Source organism: Rhinolophus sinicus, linkage group LG01 (assembly GCF_036562045.2).
Source record: "Rhinolophus sinicus isolate RSC01 linkage group LG01, ASM3656204v1, whole genome shotgun sequence".
Taxonomy (NCBI): domain Eukaryota; kingdom Metazoa; phylum Chordata; class Mammalia; order Chiroptera; family Rhinolophidae; genus Rhinolophus; species Rhinolophus sinicus.
Window position 1 is genome coordinate 201611209 of NC_133751.1, and position 27146 is coordinate 201638354.

Here is a 27146-nt window from a genome sequence, read left to right on the forward strand (position 1 = left end):
TAAGGCAGGTCAATGGCTTTTAATGTAACATTTTACAAAGTTTATTGATATGGTGTCAGATTCCACACTGCAACTAACTTTTAGAGAAATACCACTTGTTGAGTTTTGGTGTAGTGTTAAAAAAAACTCTACAATCACCTGAAAAGACTATTAAAATACTCCTCCCCTTTCCAACTACATATAAGTATGAGGCTGGATTTTTTTTTTTTTTTTAAAGGAGGGCACAGCTCTCAATGGCCCATACGGGGATTGAACCGGCAACCTTGGTGTTATTAGCACCACCCTCTAAGCAACTGAGCTAACTGGCCACCTGAAGCTGAATTTTCTTAATATATGTCAATCAAAACCACATATCACAACAGACTGAATGCAGAAGCAAATATGAGAATCCAGTTGTCTTCTATTAAGCTGGATATTAAAGATATTTGCAAAAATGTGAAACAATGCCACTATTCTTACTACATTTTTTGGGGAAAATATGGTTATCTTCATAAAAATGTGTTGTTAACATAGTAGGCTCATTACTGTTATTTTAAAATGAAGTAATTTCTCAGTGTTGCTTTCCAATAGGGTAAATATCAATCAGGTAAAACTTATAAAAACAAACTATCTTTGGGTCTTCATTGGCTTTTAGGAATATAAAGGGGACCTGAGATCCATGAGTTTGAGAACTGTAAGTCTAGCACTTGTAGTCTGTATCTTTCATTTGACAAGTACACAAATAGTGATAGTTCTTCAATCGTTTTACTGAACCTTTCTGTATGTTTTATATTATCAATTACAGTTTCATCTCAACAGGTTGGGAGTCAAATTTCCCTTAGCTCTGTTATTGCATTGTTACTTTTAGTGCCGTGCTGTAGCAGCTTACTTCTGTGTGCAGGCTACCTGGGGGCAAACACTGGCATCAGCTTGCCTTGTTCTTATACAAACCCAGTTTACATTTGTTGATTGGAAAAGGACCATGGAAACAGAAAGATTCAGCAAAATAAAAATATAATATACTATGAGTGCTCTGATGATAGTAATTGACCAGAATGTTGTCTAAAAGGAAATAATCAACCTGAAGAGAGTCAGGACAAGTATTTGAAATTGATTGGAGTGTTTTACTCTGAAATATGTTGAGAGTGGGTCTCCAATTTTAGTGTGCATGAAAATCAACTGATAAACTTATCTAAAGGCAGGTTTATTGGCTCCATCCCCCCAAATTCCAATTCATTAAGTTTTTAAGTAGCCCCAGAAATCTGTATTTAAAATAATTTTGGAAACAAGTTTTAAACTGAAAAAACATTGTGCGCACCAGGAAAAAAGTCAGACCCACCCCAGTCCCCAAACTTCTCCCAAGAGCCGACTACTGTTAATGTTTTCTTGCTACCTGCCAGAAATGTTCTGTACAAATACCGGCCATATGAATAACCTTCTTTTGTTGTTAACAAAACACAACTGGGAGCAAATTAACCATATTTATTGTGCTATTTTCTTTTAGCAATATATCTTGGATATTGTTTTCTAATTTTACATATGGATCTGTCTGTAAAAAAAATTGCGTAAACACCATACTTTGTTTAACAGGTCCATGTTGATGGACATTTAAATTGTTTCCAGTCTTTTATAAGAAACAATACATAAAGAAATCTTTGTTCATTTGTCTTTGTTCATATGATGGGAAAAATTTTAGAAATGCAATCCCTAGATTAAAAGGTGTGCGCATTGCAAATTTAATAGCTGGACTTGGCACTTCTAACAGTCACCCTACATGATTGGTGGTTCTACAACTACACCTAGAGACAAACGTCTAAGGGAAAGAACCAACCATATAATCACCAGTTACACTTTAGGAGTTTTCCTCTTAAAACTAAGAAAACAGAGATTTTATATAAAAACTCACTGACCATCTTTAAACAGGACAAAATTTATTTAATTGTATGTGAATAAAAATTACTTGGACATGTGAGGGGAAAACTACAAAGCACCTAACATAAATATACAATTATTAACCCTTTATAATAGTTTCAATAAACTGTAAATAATAACATTTTAAACAGAAAATATTAATATATTTGCTATAATTCTTTATAGCATTCTCTCTTATTCTAGTGTTAACATGAATATTGCAAGCAGGTTTTACTCTATTTTTGTAAAATAGGAACTTCTGATGTGGTAGAAATTACCACTTCGATAAATACAGTAAGTCAACAAACAGCTGTACAGACTGAACGTGGGTAGGTTTAACTTGGACATAACCAAAGCTGGTTTATTGGATAAAAAGTTGATATTTCTGATGGTATGACCAGCAGTGCGAGCATCAAAACGATTCAGCTATAGCACCATTCAAAATATTTAACACTGCCTCTTGTTATTTTGGTGTTTGTAGAAAATGAAAGTAATGAAATCATGTGGTCAGTTTTAAAACACGCAACATGTTTTTCCATCTAACCATCCGAATTTTATGGTTAATATATAGCTAGAGATACAGCATTGCATCAGCATTTAAGTTTACCTTAATCAAAATGGATTCTTTAACAGCAGCCAAAGCTGTAACGATACCAAATTGGTCATTGTGTTGAACCAAACGGAGCATGACATGCAATTATCTATAATAATTTGCAGGCAATTCTTGAATCATTGGAGGTAATATTGAGTGTGCATATTAGTCATGCTTTTGTTTCTCCGTTCCATTAGCTGCCTATTAGTAGTATTGTTATTTTGAGGGTCCCTTTCATTACACAAACCCTCCCCCTAGCCATCAGAGCAGGAAATAAAGGAGATGAAACAAAAAGGAAACTTGTCCATGTAATCACTTGTTAACAGCTCTGAAGGGTTTGGTGGAGGAAGAGACTGAGAATTGCTGGCTAGAATTAGGCTTAGGGTACCATTCTGTGATTCTAATTACTGGTACCATTCCTGCCTCTAATTACCAAGGGTAAATGAGAATGGTCTATACTCACTTTAGGTAAATTTGACCCAAGACACTGGCAATGATGTTACAGGATTTTTATGTATGATGAGCAAATTGTGAGTAGAAATTTAATCAGTTCTGAAATATGTGTAAACAAGTAAGGCAGCCAGAAATTTCAAAACGATTCTGGGAAGAACATTCTGCAGTCTGAAAAATGTTTGGCTTAGAAAAATAGAGATCTGAGATAAAGGAAGAGCATTATTTGACGTCATGGATCCCTGTTATCTTCTGTATGAAATCGATCAAGAGAACTATTTTTAAAACTGTGTGGAGCTCAGGCACTGGAGAAGGGCGACTTGCTACCACTACTCCAATGTCAGGTGTACAGACACCTAGACCAAGGGCATTCCGTTTATTATCCTCACAAGTTCATAGTCTTATATTCTGGGTTAGTACCACACTTTATACAAACGATTTAACGGCCAAATTCACATATCAACCTGCAATGAGTTCTCTATTTTATTTACTGGACAGGAGAAACTCAGAAAACAATGTTACAGGCCCTAGATTGTGTTAATAAACAAAGAGGCCAATGATGGGAATAAAAGTGCTTGAACCATAGCCCTTGATTCAATAGTTGTGTGTACAAATACAACTTCTGCTAAGTAAATTATTATTTACTTAGGCTTTGTCTTAAGATTCAGTTTATAACTAGATACTATTGAATTAGGATTGAGAGCAAAAGCTTTTCTTAGAGGAAGATTGATAAACTGTACTCCCTAGCTGCAGAATTCTTTTATAAAAATATAATTTTTTCTTTAATTGTATTAAATGTATTACCTTTGAAATTGGAGCCAGCATTTATTTTACACTGGGCGAGCAATAGCTCCCTGTAACAATTAGTTTCTGAAATTTAATCATGCTCCTGTGCTTAAAACCCATTTAACTGTGAGCTTTGCAGAAGCACTTTATTTTCACTTTACAAAGAAGTAGTAGTTGGATTGAAAAGCTTTTATTCCTTGTCTTTGTTTTAAAAGCTGTATCTAAAACCCTAGTCTCAGTGGATGGCGAGAGAATAATTTTTGCAAGGGCATCTCTACCAATTACTTAATAGGCTGTCTTTGAAGGACATTGTCATCTCTAAAATGTATGTAGTCTTTAATACTGTCCAACGTTGCTTCTCCCCAAATGGACAGGCAGTGCTACTTTCAAATAAAGCAATGACAATGGCATTTACAAATGACAGTGACAGATACCGTACAAATCGCTTTCCCACAATGTCATAGGCGCCTCACAGCAACCATGGGAGGTAGGCATGAGTACCACAAAGAAATCCTACATGAAACATCACATGACACTAGACGTGTGTACCACCTACGCTTTTTTTTCTCGATTGCTCTATAATTTGAATACATGGTTGAATGAGTAAAAAGAGTAATCCTACCAGGTAAAGTAAACCACATATATAGAAGGAAAAATCATATTTTTGTGTCATGTCGTAGATCCACCCTACAAAACAAAAACAAAGATATTCAGTGTAACGTAGTTGATAAAATAAAGCCAAGAACACCAAGTAAGCATTTATTGCTAATATAAATATTTCTATAATTTATTTATATGACATTTAATGCCCCAAATGTTTCATGTAGCCATTTTTAAGTTCGGGCTATATAAACCAGAGTTCTCAGCATCTAACTGAGGATGGCTACATTTATCTTTTAAGTCACTAGGGTAGAACTTTCTAAATCACAATTAATGTGCCTGGACCAGTTCAGGTAGTAATGAAAAACAAACATGCTACTAAATCACACATTTATAGTTTTTTAACCACTCAAAAGCTATGAATTCTGTATATACTTTAAAAGTCAAGCTTTTGGTTTGTTATTTGATATAAAAAAGAAAATATCAGACTCTTTAGATGTAGCTTTAATAAAATGCTCTACCATCTTTTTTTAACCTCCAATGAGACAAGAGGAACAAAGATTAAACGTATAATCCAAAAATAATGACTCAGCTTCAGAACTGAATCAGAAAGGCCCACTGACATATGAACAAAAACACACCCAACTTCTGCTCAGTGTCACCATTTGTCAACTGTGACTGTGTGAATTGGGACAAGGTGAATGCTTCACTTGCAGATAACGCAGAAAGGTCTGTATCTGTAAGCAGCGTATATGACAGGACTATCCTGAAACTACAATTAAATAAAAAATCAGTAACTATAAACGAGGTTCACATATTCCACTCGTCCCATAGGAAAGCTGATCGTGTCATTTCAGTAGTCAAATCCTCACTTTTCATGTGATCAAGTGACTAAGAGTGGAAATGATGGCTCTAAATAACAAATACCAATAGCTGACATGAGCTGAACAATCACTGCTGCTTAACACGGACCTCTGAAATAGGACAAACTTAATTTGTATTTAGTTCAGACTATTTATTTACTTTTTTTGTTTGAGTGGCTGAATCTAAGCTCCAGGGCTCTGTGATGTCGCCCCAAGCCACCTCTATTCCCTACTGCCCCAAACTTAACCATAAGCACAAAGCATACTGAATATTTTGGAGTTTCAAACACATTTCTCTTGGCTCCTCGTCTGTATGTGTACTTTCCCTCATTCTTAGGGGACTGCTAATAAACACGACCACTCTTAGAATACTCCGGCATCTCCTTCTCACGACGCCATTCTCCTTCTGGTCCCTGCAGACTATAGAAAATGTCTGCTAAGTCTATTACATATTGTTACAGTCTTAAATTGAATTTATTATATTCAAAATCTTGCATCTTTCCCTTAAAAGTATAAATATGTGTAAAAATATCTCCACACTCCCCAATCTTTAAAAGTAACTCATGTCAATTTTTTAAGAGCACCCAACTTCACCAAACAACTTAACAGCACACATTGGAGGAAGACTACCCAATTTTATGTTAAATTAATCCCATAGGTTTCTCCAATCTACCTTTAGAATTTATTTTTAAATGACTCGGGGTCCTGCCATATCTCTCTGGTGCCTGTTTTAATATTTCCACTAGTTTGAACTCAACTTGGTCCCGAGTCAGATGCAAAATCTCACGAGAGATTGTACTTGACCACGTGTTTTGACCCAGCATGTGTGGATGAAACTTCAGAGACAAGATGTTTCAGACAAGCTGCCTATCTCATCTTCCTTCATCACCTTTCCCTACAGGTCTGATCTCCGTTCTTTGGTTTCCAACCTGGGATCCTTGGCAACCCTGATCCAACCATCAATTCAACTCAACAGCTTCAAAGTAAAATCCAGCTCCCCATTAAATTGCATTCCCTTTTCATTTGAGTCTGTCAAATGATGAGTGGCAGCTGTTTTTCTTATTTATGAAATGTGTTCCCAGCTCTCGGTGAAAAACACTGCAAAGTGTGTCAGGGTGTTATATTTTATGTGACTGAAGGCGTTATGTGTAGATTCTGGGTCAGTCAAATCTGGTGGCTAAGTTTTGCTGTATTTTACACTGGAAACATCTAAAAAAGTATCTACTATTATTGCATCTTTAAAGGAGAAGAAGTGAATACCCAGCAATATTGTAAATGAATTAGATCAAGGAGTTCATGTTGCTAAGTGACATGGTTGAAATGTTGGTTCATCTTAAGTGGAAATGTGGTTGTCTGGCATGGTACTAAATTGTACGAGAATTTTTGGTGCCAGTAGAAACTGCTTTGAAAAATGAAAAACACATTCATTTCTAAACCCACTAAAAAAGAAAAAGGCAATGTGAATGTGAACAGTAATTTTCCTTGTAGCAAACTGAGCTAAGTAATAATTTCTAGCCCACCTGGAATTGCTAGCAAGAATTTAATGTGGTTATTTAGTCCCTTATATTGTCCGTCACTTCTGAACTACAGTGCATGAAGGTTGGGCTGCCTCTCATTGGCCCGGAAAATCAATGGATTAGACACATTGCAGTTGGCCCGTGATGAGGGTCAGCATTCCTTAGTGTGTGAGTTCAGTGGAAGGAGAAACAAAAAGGAGGAAAGCCCTCTTTAGGTTGCTGGTCTAGAGATGCACATCAGAACATTGATTTTAGAGTCCCCACAGCAGCATTTGACACACATTCATAGAAGGTTCTTAACCATTAATACAACCGTTTCTGCCATCATGGTGGATCACAGTGAGCTAGAGTCCCCTTCTAGGGAGGGAACTTGAAGCAGGCAGAGATAACTAACGCCTGATAACAAAGGGCTGGTCATAACTCCTTGTCTTCTAGTGGCAATTCATCTCTCTTCCACTCAAGAAAGGATGCCAGAATGCAACTAAGTGATAAGAACAAGACCATAGGAATGGGACAAGGAAACCATGCTGGCAAACTTTGGTGGTTTAACACTGATCATGAATTCCTTAAGCCATACCGCACTGCTGTTATGCTGCTATTGAAATCTGATGGATCAGTATAAAATAACCCCAGAAACAGAAAGTATCTTGGATCATGCAAATAACTGTCAATGAGATTCCATTTCCACATATAATACACAAGCTGAAGGATCTCCAACAAGAAGGTGGATGAGCCACTGATACACTGATAATGTACCCATCCCCTTAATGGATATTTCAGTTTAACATCTCTGGAAGGTACCATTATCTGACTGATACAACCCCCAGTACAATTTTTTCCTCTTTTCCTTCCTCTAGTACAGAGGCTGAAAGGCAAAATACTCCAATTCTCAGTTCCTGCTGAAGCGTGGGCTGTGTGACACAGTCCTGGCCAATCATATAAGTGGAAATCTGCTGGGAGTAGGCCTTTCCTTCCTTCTTCCTTTTTGTTATAAATGAGGCTGCTGTGGCTGGAGCTACAACAGCCATGTTAACATGAGGTAACTACATGAGGAAAAGGCCAAGAGGATCTTGGAGATACTGTCCTAATATTATCTAGTTCCTGAACTCTAGATTCCTGGCTCTATGACACAATTAAATCTCCTTTTTAAGCTACCATTGGCCGGGTCTTCTCTTATTGCCAAATGCATCCCTAACTGATAGAGAATTCTACACAATGAGATTATTTTGTAGATAAGGATCAAAAGTTCATCTCCATTCTATATGGAAGAATCACCTTTAACTTGCTAAAATCTACAAGTGAGAAACGGGGGGCCAGGAATGGGGAGAAAAAAGGAGCATGTACACAAATGGAAACTTTCTTCTTATCAATCGTGGATTTCATAACCCAGATGAGAACACAACCTGACCATCTACATGCACTCTGAGCTTGAAACCTGGCACGGTTTACCTGCAAATGGTGGGCCCAGCAGCGCGGAGACGCCGTTAGCACAGATGATGATGCCGTAGGCGTTGGCCAGGTGCTCAATCCCCACCAAGTCTTCAGTCACCACGGGCATGAGGGAGAAGTAACCGCTGGAAAAGCCTATCAGTGCGCAGATGACCGCCAGGCCCGCATAGGTGTGCATCAGGGGCAGAATAAAAATGCTGAGGACGAGGGTGAAGTTGGCCATCAGGAAGACATTCCAGACGCTGATGCACGGTAAGTCGGCCACAGCGCCCAGGATCACCTTGCCAAAGATGTGAACTATTGCTATAATTGACGTCAGAGGGAACACATCGTTTTGCTCTGATAAATTATACAAATCGACTATTTCTGGGAGGTGAATGAAAGGGATGACAAAACTGCTGTATGCAAACAAAGCCCAGAAAACAAAGGCTACGAACATTCGATTAGTAAAGAGCGAGGCTGCGCCAAAATAGCCCGAGTACCAGTCCTGGAAGCCCTTCCTGACCCTCATGGTCAGCTGGCTCACGGTCTTCAGCGCCCGAAAGGCGCACACATTCTTCCGGTGGCCCACCTTCTCTTGGCACGCCTGGGCCACGAGGTCGTCGAGGGCCTCCTCGTGCCCGGGACTGTCCTCCTTCTCTTCTGCCCTGCCCAGCTGTCCACTTGACTTCACGGATTCAGTGCAGTGAGCAGGGAGGACTTGCGGATCTGTCTCCACTGGGTCCTTTCCCTCTTTCTCAGGAGAGAGGGGCCTCATGAGCGCGCCACAGACACACAGGTTTAAGGACACGGCGCCTTGGATAAACATTGCGTTGCGCCACCCGTACTCCGCGCACAGGTACTTCAGCAAGACCGTCATGAGGAAGGTGCCAAAGCCTGTCCCGGTGGTGCTGAGGCCCTGGGCAAGGGCGCGTCTCTTCTGAAAGTACCTTCCCACCATGACCACCGCCGGGAGATAGGCCATCCCGCTCCCAAAGCCTGCGCAGTTGAAAGAGGAAGGAAAAGCACACAGCACAACATAAACAGCCATATGCAGAATTGGCAGCATTTAAACATCACCTGCATGTCATTATATTCGTCTCTGTGCTATTTTCTCAAACAAAGAAACAATAATGGTTGTAAAAAAGCACCTCGTAGGTGAGCACCGAAGGGTCATCCACCGAAGTTTCTAGCCCATCATTTTCTCCAACATGCTTTGCGGCACAGCTTACTGCAATAAGGGAATAAGGCCCATTCTCACCTCAGAATGTAGTAAATTCCAGGGCAGGATAGTGTCTGTCTTTTCACCCCGGTGTGCCCCTTGCTGCCCCAAACACGCAATGTGTGCTTGGTGATTTGCTGAAAGAATGAATGGGTTCTGAGGCTCTGCTGTCAGGGCTTAGTGCACCAAATACCCAGGAAAGTATTTATGTACAAGGGATGAAGAGGTGCCTGCAGGCAATTTGCAGAAGCCTCAGGAAGGGGCCAATCTATTCACAAATTAACTGCAAGAATAAAAGGAATTATAATGTTCCCATAAATATACGCAGTCACTGGATGCCATAACCACAGAACATTTATTTGTATCTCTGATTTTTAATTGTATCTTTCTTAGCAAATCAGAACACTTTGTGATTTACACAGACAAAATTAAAATGCTGGTGGGGGGTGTGGTGTTCCCCAAACCCTGTGACCCCAACACCCCCCACCAAAATTAAAATGCTGGTGGGGGGGGTGTTGGGGCCACAGGGTTTGGGGAACTCTCTGTACTTTCTCCTCAATTTTGCTGTGAACCTAAAACCACTCTAAAAAATGAAGTCTATTAAAAAATTAATGGGGGCAAAATGAAATAAATAAAATACTGGCCAAAAGGTTGTGGGTTGTGTTCTCAACTTCTAGCTACAGCGGGAAGCCATAAGCTCCATTTCAATGATCATGGGACCCCATGTGAATCTCCCAACATTAGCATGATATAAAAGAGTTGACCAATACCACTCCCCAAAGCGGATGCCTCCCTGTTTCAGCATCATTTAATAGTTTCAGAATTACTTTAATTTGGAAGGAGACTAGAGTGCTCACACATGCAAATACTGTAATAATTACCAGTAACTGAGTGCCCATGATGGGCAGTTGCTTTACAGGCTTTATCTGACTTAATTTTCACCATAACCCTGAAATCTAGCTGTGGTTATGCTCATTTTATAAAAAGAGGAATTGAACCTGATGGAGATTAAGTTACTTTCCCAAGTCCCTGCAGCAAGTAACTGGAGAATTCACACCCAATGTCGGAGCCTGGTCCCTTTCCGTTGCCCGTGCTGCCTCCAACACTGCACTGCTCACCCCCCCCCCCCCCCCCCAGCTATCTGCAGGTAGTTGCAGAAGGATTTTGCTTTTTTATTGTATGTGTTGTTTCTGAGCTGACCCCTTCTCCCCTTTTGCTAGACTATAAGCTCCATGGGGGCAGGGATCTTCTGTTTTGTTCACTAATGTATCTCCCAAGTGCCTGGAACAATGCCTGGCATACAACAAAGGAATGAAATAAATGAAAGAAAGTTCTATGGGAAGATAAATGGTCATATCTTAAAATAAGAGCTGCCTTTTTATACAAGATTAATTTAACACGTCCACAGTTAAGGTACATAAAACTCAGCTGCAAAATGGTTGTATCAGTGGCTATTTTGGGAAAAAAAACTCTTTGTGAAAAACGAGAAATTCTTCAATGTTAAATATTGTGGTACAGAATTATTGCCCTGCTCCATATTATTTTGAAGCAAATCCCAAATACATCATTTCATGTGCAAATGTGTTAGTATAGATTTCTAAATATTGATCATGACCAAACCACTTAATCCTATCATCTTATTTGGAAAAAAAAAAATGACATTATGAAATGTCTAGAAGGTGTTCACATTTTCATTTGTCTCATAAATGACTATATTCCTTTAAAAACTTGTTTCAGTCAGGATCCAAGAAAGGTCTATACATTGCTCTTTGTTGATTTGTATTCCATCATCAGCACAATTATTACAGGAGCTTATAGGAGACGCCTTGAGGACGTGTGGGCTCAAGCCGTCCGGTCCGTCAAAGCCTGGCTAATGTCCAGCCTGTGCAGGACCCTGGAAAAATTCTTCACCACACTCAGGTTTAGAGGAGGGCTTTACAGTCAGATTAGTGGGTGGAGGAAGGAGGCTCAGAGGGGAGAGAAAATTCTGTGGTCCTGGCTCAGCATGTCTTCAGGAGCCAGGCTAAGACACTGGAGCTCCGGCAAAGCTGAAGAATTTTGTCCAGACTCCCTTGGCTAAGTAAAATTGCTCAAACGGACCTTACTGTTTAATTTTCTGCTTAATAGGAGGACACTCCCACACCATTTTAATTGCCTAGGTGATTTTAAAAAAAAAAAGCTATAAACAAATCTGCCTGAAATGCTTTTAGGAATGAAGAAGGACATCAATCAGGTTTCTTTTAAACGTACATTGTACAGTGATATAAATATATATAAATCACTTGCTTTCTGCAGATTTTTGCATCTAATTTGTTTCTTTTCTATTAAAAAGGGACTAGACTGCCAGTCAGTTTTCTCATGCCTCACTAATGACAGCCCAACAGCATGTTCCATACAGAAGCTAACGGATCAGCTGAAGTTTCCACTTCAATGCAGTGATATATATATATATTTGTGGGGGAGGCGGAGGGATTTATTTTCAGACTTTCTTTGGGCTTTTCCTGTATAAAACGTGGGAGCAATACAGTGTCTCAAGAAAATGCTTTCACCAGCCTCCTAATTTTCTTGCCACATCCTTGGATCCATAAATATTTGTTGAATAAATAGTGAATGAATGAATAATAAATGAATGGATATGGAGGTATTTGATGATCAATGAGCAATTACTTACAGGAAATAAAATTCCATTGAAACAAAGAATCTAACCATAGCGATCTCTAAATGATCAGAGTGTATCTCAAGTCCCGGTTATTGGGATCACGTCAGTCCATATAACCAAAAAACACCTCCAGAGCAAGTGCACGGTGGGCTTATGTGTCTGCCCAGAGACCCCAGTGTGCCTCCTTAGTCTCAGCAGAAGGAATGTTTATTTCCTCACCTACGTATTTTACAAAAATCCTGGTGCACACTCTATCCATTGGACTGTTATGGGGAAAAGTTTCTAAAACACTCGGGGAAAATATCTCGTTTTTCTTTAAGAGCCATCAGGTCCTTCATAACAATGTTTTTCAAACGATGCTTCAAAAAGGATACAGAAGTGCTTTCGGTGTTTATGGGGATAGATGTACTCATACATTACAGAGAACCAGCTTGGCGACTTAAGTGGACAGTAGGTTTTTGTCTTCACCATCTCACGCTGTCATAAAGCATGTATTTAAGCTTGTAATGTTATACAATAAGAATGTTATATTACACAGTTGACCCCTGAACAATGTGGGGATTTGGGGTGCTGAAAAATCCACATATAACTATTGACACCCCCAAAACTTAATTACTAATAGCCTATTGTTGACTGGAAGCTTTACAGACAACATAAACAGTTGATTAACACACATTTTGTATGTTACATGAATCATATACTGTATTCTAACAAGAAGTAAGCTAGAGAAAAGAAAACGTTCCTAAGAAAATCATAAGGAAAATACATTTACAGTATTTATGAGAAAAAAATCCATGTATAAGTGGACCCATGCAGTTCAAACCCGTGTTGTTCAAGGGTCAACTGTATATATATATATAATAACAATGACCTATTGGCTAACATTTACTGAGCACTTTATTATGTGCCCAGTGTTTTATACAGAGTATCTCATACAATCATTTCAATAACGCTGTAAATCATGCACTCTTACTTATCCCATTTTGCAGGTAAGGAAACTGAGGCCTACGTAGGGTAGGTAATTTGCCCAAGATGCACAGATAGCAAGTGGAAAAAAAGAAAGAAAGAATTCCCAACTCTAACTTTTAACTCTTAGTCTAACACAGCTGTCATTGTGTCACTTATGAGGATTGCAAGTCTGTGCTCAAAAAGAAAGTCAGGCTGGACCTGGTTCATTGAAATAAATTGTACAAGTAAGAAACTACTTCGTATCTGTGTGAATTCTGCTACCTGCTGATAAAGGAAATTATGGCTGGGAATATATTTGGCAAAACGGATATGCAAATCGCGCTGCCTGGCAGCCGATTTTTCCCTCCTCACTGGGCATTGCCACTCCAACTGTGTTCAAGGTTTGCTTCTTACAGTCTCTACATGTAGGTGGGTTTTGCTGCTATTTTATTAATCTGAATGGGGCTGAAGAAGAAAATGATTATTCTGTGATTCATGCTCGATTCTGTAGTTATTAAATGAGAGAATGTTATTAATTTCCTTAATATTTGGTCTATTCACTTATACCTATATTTTTACCTTCTTTTTCCTGTTCCTTAAAGACAAAAAATAGCACTTGGAACCAGGTATGGAAAATTTAATTAAGTTCTATTAGTGAGGCCAAGTACAGTTAGGTTGTTTTGGCACTCTTAGGACACGTTTAATATTTTATATTAAAAAGTATTTCCTGACAGTGGAAATGTATTGGCGATGTCAGAGGGATAGTGGATGGGGGGTTGACACAGTGTGAGAGATATAAATGATAAACGTCTAACTATTACTTTGTTTTGTGCACCTAAAACTAATAAAAAAAATCAATAAAATAAGCAGATTTCGCGAGAGAAAAAAAAAAAGTATTTCCTGGAGGATAAACGGGGGTGGGGTGGAGACAAAAGGACAAAATACTTTAATGGGTCTCTTTTCTGCATGATTAAATGTGTTGCCAAAATGCCCAATAAAAACATCTGAAATCAGGTTCAAGTAAAATCAATATGCTTACCAGCTGTCACTCCGAAGGTAATAAAGAGATAATGCACGTTTGCCGCGTAGGCACTTAACACCCAACCCAGTGAGTTCACCAGTCCTCCTATTATAGCTGTCTGGCGGCAGCCACAGGTGTTAATGAACAAGCCGATGAAAGGACCTGTCACAGAACATTGGAAAAGAAGTTGACTAACAGCACTGTGTTTTCCTGCTTTCTTAGTAAATCCTCATATGAAGACAAAGAATAAAACATTACTAGCGATGTTAAACAAAACACACCAAAACCCCCATTGCTTTATAAGCAAAAAGCTGTTAGCATGCACACATGGATTTTAAACATTTCACTGGAGAGCACAAGATCTAGGTTACCAAGGAAGGGAGACCTGAAATCAATAGACAAATTGGTTCACTCTTGTCTACAACAGAGGTCCTAAACTCATGGTCTAGGGGCTCTACTTAGTCAGTAGATGCATTTCTTTTTTCTTTTTTAATCCTAAAGGTTAAAAAGTGTTCTCAATCAGTTGCCACATCTGAAAATTAAGAGAATTCACAAAAAAATTCAATGGTAACGTAAAATATCGTCCCACACAGTCCAAATCAGCTGGAGCTATGATCCCATTTACTGTGTTTCCCCAAAACTAAGACTGGGTCTTATATTAATTTTTGGTCCAAAAGATGCGTTAGGGCTTATGTTTGGGGTATGTCATCCTGAAAAATCATGCTAGGGCTTATTTTCAGGGAAACACGGTAGTTGCCTCTCTAGCTTGCCACTTTTCTCCCCTTTCCGTTACTCTTATATCTGGCCTCCTGCCCTCACTTACATTATTTGCTTGGCCTCTGTACACATTTTGAGTTTTTGACTCCAGACCTGAAGGGAGTACAGGAAGAGGGTTCTGAGGACTCCCAGGCTTCAGGCGAGGAACCTATAGCCTATTTTCATGAGGACACTAGAGGCCAAGCAAGCTGAAAAGGACTCATCGTTGCTTCACACATACTTCAGCCCCTGGTGGTGACTCTCAGCCCCCGACTTGACCCATCGTGCTGTGCGTTTATGACACCACGTGGAGATGCAGGAATATACTTGGTTGTGCAAGATATACTCACAGCAGCACAGTATTATATGATACACACTGTGATCGCTTACTGCATTAGGACACTCTAGTCTGGTCCACTCTTTTTTTTCTTCCTGATTTGGTGGTAATTTCTGTCATTGAAGCTTAACATTTGCCTTGTGATTGATGATTCCTCATCCACATAGCAATGCAGATTTTAGCAACACAGTGTGAGGCTGTACTCAATATTCAGTAAGATGGTGCATTTTAAACACCATCTTATTTTTGATCATGATTACTTTACATAGTTATGAAATCCTATATCCAGGTGGGACTACTTTAATTCCCCTTTCAGCCCAAACTGAAATAAAAATTTCCTGTAAATTTCTAACTATGCTCATGAGCATCTTTGGGTACAGTCAGCTAACAGGTTTTTGGGATTTTTTTTTTTCTGGTTTAATGGTTTTGAGAGGGCCTAATCCTAAAAATTATGAAGGTAAAGAATTATTCATTTAATTAACTGTCACATTACAGAAAATAATTCAGTAGACAAACCTTAGAATAGATTTAAGATAGTAAATATATTCTACACAATTATATTGTTATAGGTATTATACAAATAAGCACATTATATAAATAATATATAAATGAGGCACACTGATATAAACATCTGAGGGAACTATTGGTGGCAACTGAAATTCAGAAACCATAAGTTGAAGATATCTTTGATTTCTTTACAAATATTTTAAACCCGTGGTCACTTTACTACTCAAATCTTGAATGAATGGATAAAAAAGAGAAAAATGCATGACTCATGGGTTTGCTGTTAATAGGTCTTTTGGGATATGAAAGGTCAACGAATCACAGTTCAGTAGCATGATCATATTTTCCACATGACAGAAGGGCCCAGAAGCAAGTATTTCTGCAGTACTGCATACTTATGAAACACTGCATTAAGAATGCATTTGAGGAAAAAAGGAGAGAAATCCCCAAGTGCACATATACTTGTCTAGAAGAATGTTATACATATCAAAGAGAAAGTATGAATTGCTCTACTGATAAGAATATTGTCAATAATGGTGTCTGGCTTTTTAGTTCATCAACTCTTATTCTATGCATACTGGAGCTTCAGTCATTTATGATTTGCAGGTTGGCAGTCAGACCCAGAAACGCCAGCACTCCTCCAGTTACAAAATAAAGACACGTCATAAACAAGGAAGTCAGACCCAAGCTTTCTTTTCATTTTCTAACTTTCATTTTCTAACCATTGTTTACTGACGGTCAGTGGCATCTCCAAGATTGAACCGCCATTTCAATAAAATGAAAAGAACTCCCTGGGCAGTCTAAGGAGATGGGAAAGCTGAGATTGAGATGCAGTGCTTTGGCTATGAGTCCCAATTTTGTAGAGGAACTCAGCATTTTGGAATGAAATTACACATTATCAGATTTTCTCCTTTTCAGAAGAAATCTGAATCTCAGCCCATTTCCCACATAATAAAGTGTTACATTGTTGCAGGGAACACCATGAGGAAGTCATAATTTCTTGCCCAAGCCAGCATCTCGTAAATTGAAAAAAGCTTAGGTGAGGAGAGAATCTGAGGTGAGCCTTGGCACAGAATCATGGATGACAGTAGGTAGTCCATTGAACTCCTGGTCTTTTGGCGTCACCCCTCACTGCAGTAAGGCGTTAGAGCTTCTATTCAATGGCTCTCTGCCTTGGCTGTACACTGGAGTCACTTAGGAGCTTTAAAAACACAAACAAAAGAACTCCCACAAAATCCTGATGCTTGGGTCCCATCCCAAGAGATTCTGATGTAATGGTCCAGGTGCAGCCTGAGTATTATGGTTCTTCAAAGCGCCCCGGGGGGGCTCTGATGTGCAGCCAGGATTGACAACCACGGCTCTAAATCTACTTAGATTTAGTCACAGGTCTTTTGCAGCCCATCGAGTCCCCTAACACATGGCTTCCACCAAGAATTACTCTGAGAGCCATCACAAAGGCTGCGACCAAAGTGATTACATTTTGTTAAAAATTAGAACCTTCTGTAGGAAACTGGCAAAATCCATGCTAGCAAAGAATAAAACAAGAATGAAATTATTGAATTTCCCAGGTGCAGCTCTCTGCCCAAGAAGAGAGGTGGCTTTCAAGTCTGTAACATAATTGACAGATTTTTTTAAAATTTAAAAGGAGGTAACCCAATTGTGCTTAGTGATTAGAAAATGAAAGCAATTTATATTTATTCACTTCAAACATATTTTCAGTCCTCATTGGATGTAGTGGCAGGCAGTGTGGCACAAGTATAGTAGACACAATTTTGGAGTCCAATGGACCAGGTTTAAACCTGCCCCACACTTACTAGCTGTTCAACCTTCAGTTAGTTACTTAATGTCTCTATGAGTGTCGTGTGTTCTTTCTGTCAGATGGAGATGGTGGTCTGGCCTTAGTGTTGCTGTAGGATCAAATGAGATCATGTACGTAAGAGGCACTTGACACGCAGTAAGTATTAAAAAAGGAGAGCTGTTCTTGATGGCTCTGGCTTAGAAAAACACTCAACATCCATAGCCACCTTGTACCAGGCAGCTTAAGATAACGAACAGCAATTCGGAGTCGTGATAGGAGACCGTTCGTTTATACAACTCGGAGCCTTTCTGTGGTATGATTTCTGAGCCCCAGAGAAAAAGATGTTTAGCAGGTGGGCACCTTTCCAGTAGAAAGGTTAGTCTACAATCTGCAATTCCACTGTCTGGAATTTGGGGACTCTGGATTCTCAAACAGAATCCTGAATATACAGTTACCTCCCAATTAACCATGACAATCGCATTTCACCACCACTATTTTGGGGATCGTCTTTAAAACGATATCCAATAATTTCAGGACTGGATTCCATTGCTTATTGCGGTAGAAATTGTGAAACATAAAATAATGTCTAAGACAACCTTATTGAATGGTTTGGAAAATATTGGGACATTTCACATTCTGGCTTTTTGCTGAGTCTTTTTTGTTGTAGACACACACTTCCTAGACTGACTCTATAAATGTTTTGTTTCACCTACTAAAAATTTATTTTTAAGAAGGCAACACAACTGGATTTTTAAGTATTCTAGAAGCAAAGGTTTCCTTTACTGATTTATTGAATCACATCCAACAAAAAACCGGCACTTAACCTACACTGAAGTAAACCTACCTACATTCTTCATATGACAAGTAGTCCTGGTTTTAGCACGGCCAATGCAGGGTTGATGGAGTCAATTCATTCAACTTATGGGCAAAAATGATTGCTCCACAATTCTCACACACACATAACGGTCCCCTTATTTAATTTTAAAACTAGATCAGTGTTAGTTCCCTTTGATAAACACACACCCCCCACACACATTTTGAGAAATGACACTTTGTCCTTGTTTTCTATCATCAGTACTACCACTGTTATTAATGTCACGTATATTATCCAAAATAGCATCGATTGAATGCCAGCCAAGATAAAAAAATCTGAGTTGGATTCAAACAATTAATTGCTACTGTAGAAATCACTGAGAAGGCACAGACTCTTACCACACACACATATGCTTGTCATACATACTTTCACAAAACCAGAAAAAGATTTGAGGCCATTTATGTTTCCAGTATAAAATAGATCACAAATGCTTTAAATGAAAAAAATTTGATATAAAAGTATGGCTGCTACTTTCAAGTGAAGCAAATGAACAAAATTAGGGCATAGTGGTAAATTATTAAGACAGTTGAATAAAATTAAATGAGATAATGTAAGGGAAAGCACCTGGTATCTAGTAAACACTTACTGAATATTAGTTGACAGTGAAAGTTGTTTAGTTCCCAAACTGAACCTCATAAGCTATAGTAACATATTACATTTATAATAATTTTGTGGTTAAGTATCTCCAACTGGATAAAAATTGGTTTCATAGATGGCTGTGTGGGTAGGCTTAAGTAGTAAATGCAAGAATACAATATTATTCCTTCCTGTTGGCTATATCAATAACCTTTCTAAAAACAGTTTAATAGATTTTTAAATAACGTATGACCAGTATTTCCAATGTAAAATATTAGAACCCTAGGTGGGTGGGAGATGAGGATAAGGGGGATCAAATATATGGTGATGGAAGGAGAACTGACTCTGGGTGGTGAACACACAATGGGATTTATAGATGATGTAATACAGAATTGTACACCTGGAATCTATATAATTTCACTAACAATTGTCACCCCAATAAATTTAGACAAAAAAAGAAAAGAAAAAAAAGATGATTAAAAAAAAATATTAGAACCCTGAAATAAGATTGTTAGTTGACTTTTATAGTATTTTCCCTAAAATTTTATCTTTTAAAAATATTCATAAGTGTTAAACATATTTGTAATGATATATGATGAATTAAATGGTTAAAATGGTAAACTTTATGTTATGTGTATTTTACCACAATAAAAAAACACACATAACTAACATCAACCCATTTTAACAATATAAAACATCACTTACAGTGGGGAATCATCATTTTATAATTATTCCCAACAGGTCGCAGGCGAACATACCCACAATCAAGGTGATACCCATGCTGAGGGAGCTGACCCATGCGGTCAGGCCGCGGCTCTGATGGAATTCTTCCAGCCACTCCACATTGAGGACTCCCAGGGCCATCTGGGAGCCCATGATCAGGATGTGGACAAAGAAGGAGGAGAGGACCACCATCCAAGCCCATCTGCCATCAATGTTTGGGTTGGGTTTAAGTGTCTTCTTATCTTTGGGGTCATCTTCAAAATCATACCCAATATCTTCATGACTTGCATACATTTTCCGAGATTTTCTGAAATAAATACGACAAATCATTTCATTGAATGTCAAAACAAAATCTTCATCTTCGTTGGCCAGCTCTACCACCCCATCCTAACTAAAGTGGCCCCATCGTCATATCAGACCTGTAGATGAATCTTCGTCATGATGCAGATTTGGGAACATGCCTCACTTTTTCACAGGACCAAGTGCTTTTATGATACTTGTTTTATCTTTACAATCATCCTATATGTAAGTACTATAATCCCTATTTTAAAGAGATGGAAATAGAGAAGGGAGGCAACACTCCCAAGGTCTCATGGCCAATAAGTAGTATGGTCAGATAAGATTTGAACCCAGCTCTTCCTGACTCCAAAGACCATACCTTGGGTCCCTTATCAAGATAAATACCGACAGGTGACGAGAAGGATATCCCAGAAGGAAAAGACCTGGCCTCAGGCAGGCTTCCCAGGGTAGGTTCGTCTTGGTGGGGCCCCTGGCATAGAATCTGCTTCTCATTTTGTGGGTCCAAGTGCTCAATTGGTTTAGCACAGCACAGCCTCAGGGAGACTGACTCAGGTGTACCCAAGTCAGGAGAGACTGATAAAGTGGAAGGTCAATTTTTTATCTTACAGTGGGAGATACAGCTTTCTAATGATGGTGATTTGAGCTTTGCATAGATCTATCCCTCAAAATGTTAGGATAAGAGGAGGGAGGCTGGATGGCATTGGGACGGCATTGATGCCAGGTCAGGGGAGGTCTCTGGTTTTTTTTTTTTTTTTTTTTTTTAGGATGAGAATTAAGTGTGTGCATAAGAACTGAAAAAAGCAAAAGAAGGAGACAGAGAGAAGGAGAGAGGATGACTAATCCTGGAGGTGGTGGGTTAGGAGGGTTTGTCTGGATCAGGGGAAGTAACCCATCCCTTGAGACTGGATGGAGTTAAGCGGGTTAGTAGTAGGATGGAAATTACACCTGTTGGTCTAATTTCTTTGATGAAGTAAGAAGTTAGGCTGAGAATTAGGAGGATGGTGATTATGAAGGGGCCTCAGTGTTCAGGATAATGGAAGAGATAGCTGCCTGTAACACGTGGAAATGATTGTTGGGCAGCTCCAAAGGAGCTGAGCCCTGCAGGCCCACAGGTGGTGGAACAAGGAGACAGCGGCAGGAGCTCTCTACCCCAGAAACAGGCAATTAGGTGGAGCATCATCAAGGAGAACTTTAAAACACCAATCAACTGAAAGCTGGTCTGCTTCACCGTGATCACCTGGTGCTAGAACTTCTAGACAATGTCACTGATAAAATACTCCTCTCCGAAAAAAATCTTTTGCAGGTCAAAGTTCCAAACAGTTACAAAGTGTCAGTGTTATAGCTGGAAGCTTCAAATTAGCATACCTTTCTTATTCATCCTTTCTTAAACATTGTATTCTACACGGAAGTTATTTCCGAGAACCCTGGTTATACAGTTGAGCCCAGCACATATGTGGCCCCAGCTACACACATTTTTTTGAGGGAAAGTTCCTAAGAGTTCAGAATTGTTGGTGCTCACCTCGGCTCATCCGGGTCTGCAGCCCCTGCATTGCCACCCATCACTGCCTTTGCCAGAACGTTCCGGATGGGCTGTGAAGCACAGTTATTGTGGAGACGAAGACCAGAACTCGAGTTACTTCACTCCTGCCACTCTATGTGCCCACCTGGAGATTTTATTTTTGTTTAAAATTTAAAATAGCGAAACAGAGTGTAAGACTGTGAGGTGAAAAGCTTTGGTTCGGAAAGTGAAATTTGTAGTCAATACATGAAATGTTGCACTCAATTGGAATCATGTCTTTAAAATGGAAATCTATTTTTTTTCAATTAGTTAATTTAAAACAGAAGAACAAATAAGAATATCGTGATTATTATGGACCATTACCTACGATTATTACTGAAATCATACTTCTGCAATGGAGGAAGGTGGTGTAAAAAACAATCCCAAATACACTGGGAATACCGCCAATTGTGGGACTTGTCCCAGCCGTGTTTTGGCGTGGACGTGAAAGACGGCAGACTGTGGCAGACTGCACAGCGCCTACAGCCTCTTTCTAAGACTTTCTAAGAATTCTTAGCCCCTGAACTAAGAATTATTTTTACCTTTTTACGTGGTCCGCAAAACCTAAAATACTTACTCTGACGCTTTATAGGAAAAGTTTGCTGATCCGTAGACTATAGTATTGGTTCTGGTTAAGTTTGTTGGGAAGACATGGGCACTGGGGAACCAGGAATGCCTGTGGAAGAGCAATTTTAATAGATCTGTCTTGGGCTTCATCATGATTTTTCCTGTCTCTCATATCATACCTCATTATTATTTTTATCGGTTAAATGAGTCTATCTTCTAAACAGCCATCCCAGTGCTCAGCCACTACACTTTTTGCCCAGGATGCCGCTCTTTGCCTGAGGCTATTTCCACTTCCCCATTATCCAGACAATGGGAAGTTGTAAAATGCTATCTTACCATGGAATTACCCCACCCTGTCAAGTTACCTTTAGGATCAAATCCACTCTCCCACCCTCCCACTCATTCCCTCCCTCCCCCACCTGTGGTTGCCCCAGGCTGCTCCTACGCTGGCTGCTGCCAGGTTCGCCTCTACCCTGTTTCCCCCAAAATAAAACCTAGCCGGACAATCAGCTCTAATGCATCTTTTGGAGCAAAAATTAATGTAAGAACCGTTTGCGGATACACAATAGCACATTTCCCCACACCCCCCTGGTCCCTCATCCCGTCCCCCACTTTTGCACTTTGCTCTCCAGCCCCGTGAAGCACCTAAACTTGGCACAGTCTCTTAAGCTTTATGCATGACCTTCTCTTTTTCCCTCCTCTCTCCTCCTAACCTCCTGGTCCTCCTCTTCTGCTCATCCTTCAATATTCAACTAAATTATAATAGTGAACCTTGAAAGAGTAAGAAAAAAAATCCTCTGCAAACATGTCAAATATCCAACATCAGGTTGAGCAGGTGTTAAATCAGTCATGGTACAGCCATACAATGCAAGTCCACCATCAGAAATAAAATTGTAGCAGACTCTGAAGACATGGAAAATGTGAATTACACATGGGGGTTACAAAATGGGACACATGGAACGACCCCTTTGTTGTTGTTAAAAATATGTATCCATAGGAAAGAAAACTGGAGTGAAACAAAGAAAAATGTTGGAGATAATTCTTTGGATGACAGCCTTACAAGTAATTTTCACGCTTTATCTTATTGATGAAAAAATTCTAAATAAACATATTAATTTTATGACAAGAAAATAAAGGTCCCTTGCTGTAGCTTTTAAACATTATCTGGATCAGCTTCTTGCCTCCAGTAGGTCAGTGACTAGATTGTAAAAGAAAGGAAAAGAAGAAAGACAGTTAATTCAAAATTCACTTCCCTTGGGAAGTCTAGTCTGCTTTGGGCTCCAGGCTTGTGTGTTTGTCTGCCACAACCATCCTCTCCCCTAAGGACAGAATAGCCTGCCTGGGGATAGAAAGAGATGGGGCAGCCATTCTCACAGTCAGAAAAGAGTTGCGCTGGGAGAAAGAACCTGCAAAGGGTGTTTGGTGGTTGCCTTCCCGCAGGTCCTGCTCATTGCATTGAGACTCCCAAGGAGCCAGCAGAGAACCAGGCAGCTTGACAAGGGGTGAGACTGGCCTCTATGAGTAATATTAGGTTGGTGCAAACATAATCGCGGTTTAAAAGGTTAAAAATAATTGCAAAAACCGGGATTACGTTTGCACCAACCTAATAACATTCTTTGCAGTCCATGGGACAGTGCTCAGCTCTGTTTCCTTAAGTTAACACAACTTGACATTTTCCTAAAGTCTGTCTACATCTAAGAAAGAGTTTGAAATAATGATAAACAAAAGTTAGTTTTTCAACCCATGAGTTGAAATAATAAGCATTTTTCTAAGCAGTGTTAAGAACTTTCTAGTCTTACTGAATTATTTATTTTAAGAGATGCAGTTGCCATTGATTTGCTCTTGATGTTTCCAGTTTATTTGATTACAAATAAAGGACACTGAATAGCATTTAATGGATACGTTTTATTCAAGAGGCACAACCGTGGATGTAGAACACAGTATCAGATGGAGAGCACAGGTGGGGGTGGGGGTGGGGGCGGAAGTTCTATCAGGTCCTCAGGAGGTCCCTGAATAGTCATCTATGACTCTAGGCAATAAACAGAGCCATCTGTCTCACACCTACATCTCTCTGAAAGTAAGTCCTGTTTTGACTAATCACAGTCATCTTACTTTCCAACCAAGTTAACTGAAAAAAACCCTCAAATCGGCAGAAGAATAAATGTCTATCCCTCCCACCCCCAAGTTTGCTTTTAGCATTTTTAGCATTTACGGAACTTATAAGATACAAAATGATCACTTGAGTATTTTGCTTCTCCTGTGTACCTAGAGAGTATTAGAGAACGAGGAGAGGGTTTCGGGACCACTGGGGCCCCAGGCTACACGTCTTTCTCCACCATTAGGCCTTTATGCTCCCCCACCTTTCCTCCACCATTCCTGACACACATGTAAAAGGACAACACGCATGTGACACACTGGGGTAAATGGAGCAGTGAGTGTGGGGCTTCCGGTAAGGATCAATGTGTAAAATGTTACCCATCCTAGTAGGTTCGCCGGTTGGAAGCTCAGCATAGAACATTAGGGCCTCAGGCTAAAAAAGGTGAAGGAAGGAAATGGGAAGATTACAGGACCAATAGCCAACCTTCCCCTCTCCCCAAATGCGCGTTCATAAACCGTGAAAAAAGAAATCATAAACGGGGGAAATGAAGTAACACGTGTAGGCTATGAAACGGAGGTCAGCTACATATAAACGTACTAACAGGCAGAAATGAAAATAATTTAGGGCCTCCTGGAGCGTATCAGAGATTAAAACGGAATTAAATTTCTACAGCTCTGTTAGGAGAGTAAGTTTCGTAAGCAAGTCGTTCTTTTTTAATTTGGCTATTGTGATTATGTTATCATGCAGCGAGCTCATTAAAAATGAGAAGCAAATGGGAAAGCGCCAAGTTATAACTAAATCTTCCCCGAAGGAGGGCAGAGCATGTTGGTAGCGGCTCTTCATTAGACCCAAGTGTGGGGCGGATCAACCTTTGATTGGGCTCTGTACATTCTTTGCCTCTAGACCTGGTTGTTCAGGAACTCTTGGGCCTTTAGAGGGCGTACGTGAGACCAACAGGCTGAAAAGGACGGAGCAGCCAAAGCTGGGGAACTGAGCTAGGGCAGATAAGACAACGTTGGAAAACCTGGAACCCCAGCTGGGGGCAACGAAGCATATAAATGCCTTCTATGGGTCAGGGGCTATGCTGGCTTCTCCACAACGTTCCTGTGCACTTGGTATTAATGTCCCATTTCACAGATGAGGAAACTGAGGCTATTTGTTGAGTGGGAGACAGGAAACTGCGAGGTCAAACTAGCAAGTTAGTAGAGCCCAAATTTGAACGCAGGTCTGAGGGATTCCAAAGCTTATTTTACACCAACACACAAACACACAACCACAAAGAAGCCAGACAAGGCGAAAAGGAATCTTTCCAATGACCAATAATCTCCACTCATCCTTGCTAATAAGCCTGAATCAACTTTTCTGCGGAAGGAAAACGGCTTAACTGGTAAGCGGAGTTGAGTTCCTAAGACCGTGTCAATGGCCTTGGCGGCGTTTGGCCCGGAAATGGCCGTCCCCGGTCCCTTGCCCCATTTTAGTCTCCCGTTTGGTCCCTGGAGGAGCCTTGATCGGAGCTGCTCTGGGAGGACCAGCATCAGCCCGCCTTGGGCTTGACCCGCGGGATCCCGCCCCGGCGCTCCCCTCCGAGCGCCCACCCGCCGTCCATGGCCCCCTCGGGTACCCCGACACCCTCGAGATCCCCCTTTCCCAGGCACTCCGCGTCTCCTGGCGCGCTCGGAACCTGCCAGCTCCGCGGGGAAGCGGGGCGGCTCGCAGTCCCAGCAGCGTGCGCAGGGACGCGTCCAGAACCCGGAATTCCCCCTGGCCCCAGTCCCCGGGTCTCCCCGCCCCCTCTCCGCTCCATCACTGCCTGCTTCGCGTCCCAAACTGGGGCGGTGAGACAAGGCGGGGAGCGATGCTGGCCGCCGGGCGGAGCGCGCTTCTCGGGCCGGACAGGGGTTCCGAGGGGCTCGGTGCCCTCTGGATGACGCGCGCGGGGTCTTGGCCGCCAGGGGAGAGATGCGCGCGTCCCCACGCTCCGCCCTGAACCGCGGTTACCCTGCCGGCCCCGAGATGGCCTCGCCCGCAGCTCGGGAGCCCCACGACCGGCAGCCTGGGCGCAACCACGCCTCGGTGCAACCCTGCCCTCGACTGCCCGGCAGCCTTCTCGGACAATGCCCTGGGCCTTCGCCGCCCGAGCATCCCCGGATGCAGCGGCCACCCACAGTCCCCAACTCTAAGATGCCCCCAGAGCCTCTCCATCCCCTGGGCCCGCGGCGCTGCGCGGCCTCGGGATACTCACCGCCCAGGGCCCGTGGGGCTGCGGCCTCACTCTCCTCCTGGCCGGGATCGCTGAACTTGCTGTTTTCCTCGGAGCCCCCTGAGCGGCTGGGCGTAGAGATTTGTTGCAATGTCGCCTATCATCCTGGATTTGCGGATGCCCGAGGCTCGGCGCACCGCCTGGCTCCGTGCGCTCGGTGCGGGGCTCTCCGGCCCCTGTGCCGCTTGACACCCGGCCAGGTGAGCGTCTGGTAGAGCTTCGAGCTCGAGGCCTCAGTCCGTGTGGCTTTAAAAAGGTCCGTTTGGAGGTGGCCCGGACCTAACCTGAGCTCTCTTCCAATCAGTGCAATTTCAAATCTCCAGGCTCGTTCATTCCTGTACCGGCTAATTCTGGTTTGGCAGAAAAAAATTGCAGTCACCTCACGTGCACACTCTTGTGGCCGCTCGTAGTTTATAGCTTTGGCTGAGGCTCGCTAAAGCTTTGCACATTTTTATAACTGAAGGCAACCGCCTGAATGAAACCTAACCCAAGATGCAGGTGAGAACAGAAGTAGCTCCCATTTCTCTGAGATAGAAGGGACGAAAAAGACCCTCACCGAAGTCTGGACCACAAAATAAGGCAGTTTGTAGATGGAAGAGGGCAGGACCTGCAGTATTCTTGGCTAAAGAGGATTGGAAATCCCTTATTTTTGTCCCATACTGGATCCCACCTCTCCCCGCTGTTTCTCCAGTATGTTTGTTGTCCCTTAACGGACAGTCACAGGCACTATGCACAAATCTCATTTCTACGGGTGACTCCCTTGTTCCCAACACAATGCTTTGCCCATGGAAAGTTTTCAGTATTTGTTAGGTGAATGTG

General features: G+C 41.1%; 2 protein-coding genes across 7 annotated transcripts in view; one reads left to right on the plus strand and one right to left on the minus strand.

Moving 5' to 3' along the window:
• FBXO36 (F-box protein 36) overlaps positions 1-6695 on the plus strand; it is an 86238-nt gene extending 79543 nt beyond the window's left edge. For both annotated transcript variants that reach the window (XR_012490143.1, XR_012490140.1), the window contains exon 3: positions 6083-6695. The gene's annotated coding sequence lies outside the window, so the exon portion shown is untranslated. The remainder of the gene's footprint in view (positions 1-6082) is intronic.
• Positions 1894-26728, minus strand: SLC16A14 (solute carrier family 16 member 14). 5 transcript variants are annotated; one of them, XM_019718946.2, is made up of 7 exons: positions 26310-26728; positions 21980-22078; positions 21364-21434; positions 19580-19851; positions 13995-14138; positions 8148-9125; positions 1894-4405 (listed from the first exon to the last, which is right to left on the minus strand). In XM_019718946.2, exons 3-7 carry the CDS (start codon positions 21402-21404, stop codon positions 4254-4256), a joined length of 1587 nt encoding a protein of 528 aa, XP_019574505.2. In that variant the 5' UTR covers positions 21405-21434; positions 21980-22078; positions 26310-26728; the 3' UTR covers positions 1894-4253. The 5 variants fall into 5 exon arrangements, with proteins under 5 accessions (XP_019574505.2, XP_019574504.2, XP_074170733.1 ...); XM_019718945.2 differs by having other exon boundaries at positions 21364-21508; XM_074314632.1 differs by lacking the exon at positions 21980-22078 and having other exon boundaries at positions 21364-21508.
• Between the last annotated feature and the right edge of the window lie 418 nt (positions 26729-27146).

What these genes read in the sequence shown, in the direction of transcription:
- SLC16A14 (XM_074314632.1), bottom strand. Translation starts at nt 21,404, where the DNA reads ATGGGTGGCAATGCAGGGGCTGCAGACCCGGATGAGCCGAG. An exon ending in GGGTATCACCTTGATTGTGG is followed by an intron (nt 14,139 to 19,579) that starts GTATGTTCGCCT and finishes GTTCTGTGACAG; the next exon opens with GTCCTTTCATCGGCTTGTTC. An exon ending in TACCTTCGGAGTGACAGCTG is followed by an intron (nt 9,126 to 13,994) that starts GTAAGCATATTG and finishes TCAACTGCGCAG; the next exon opens with GCTTTGGGAGCGGGATGGCC.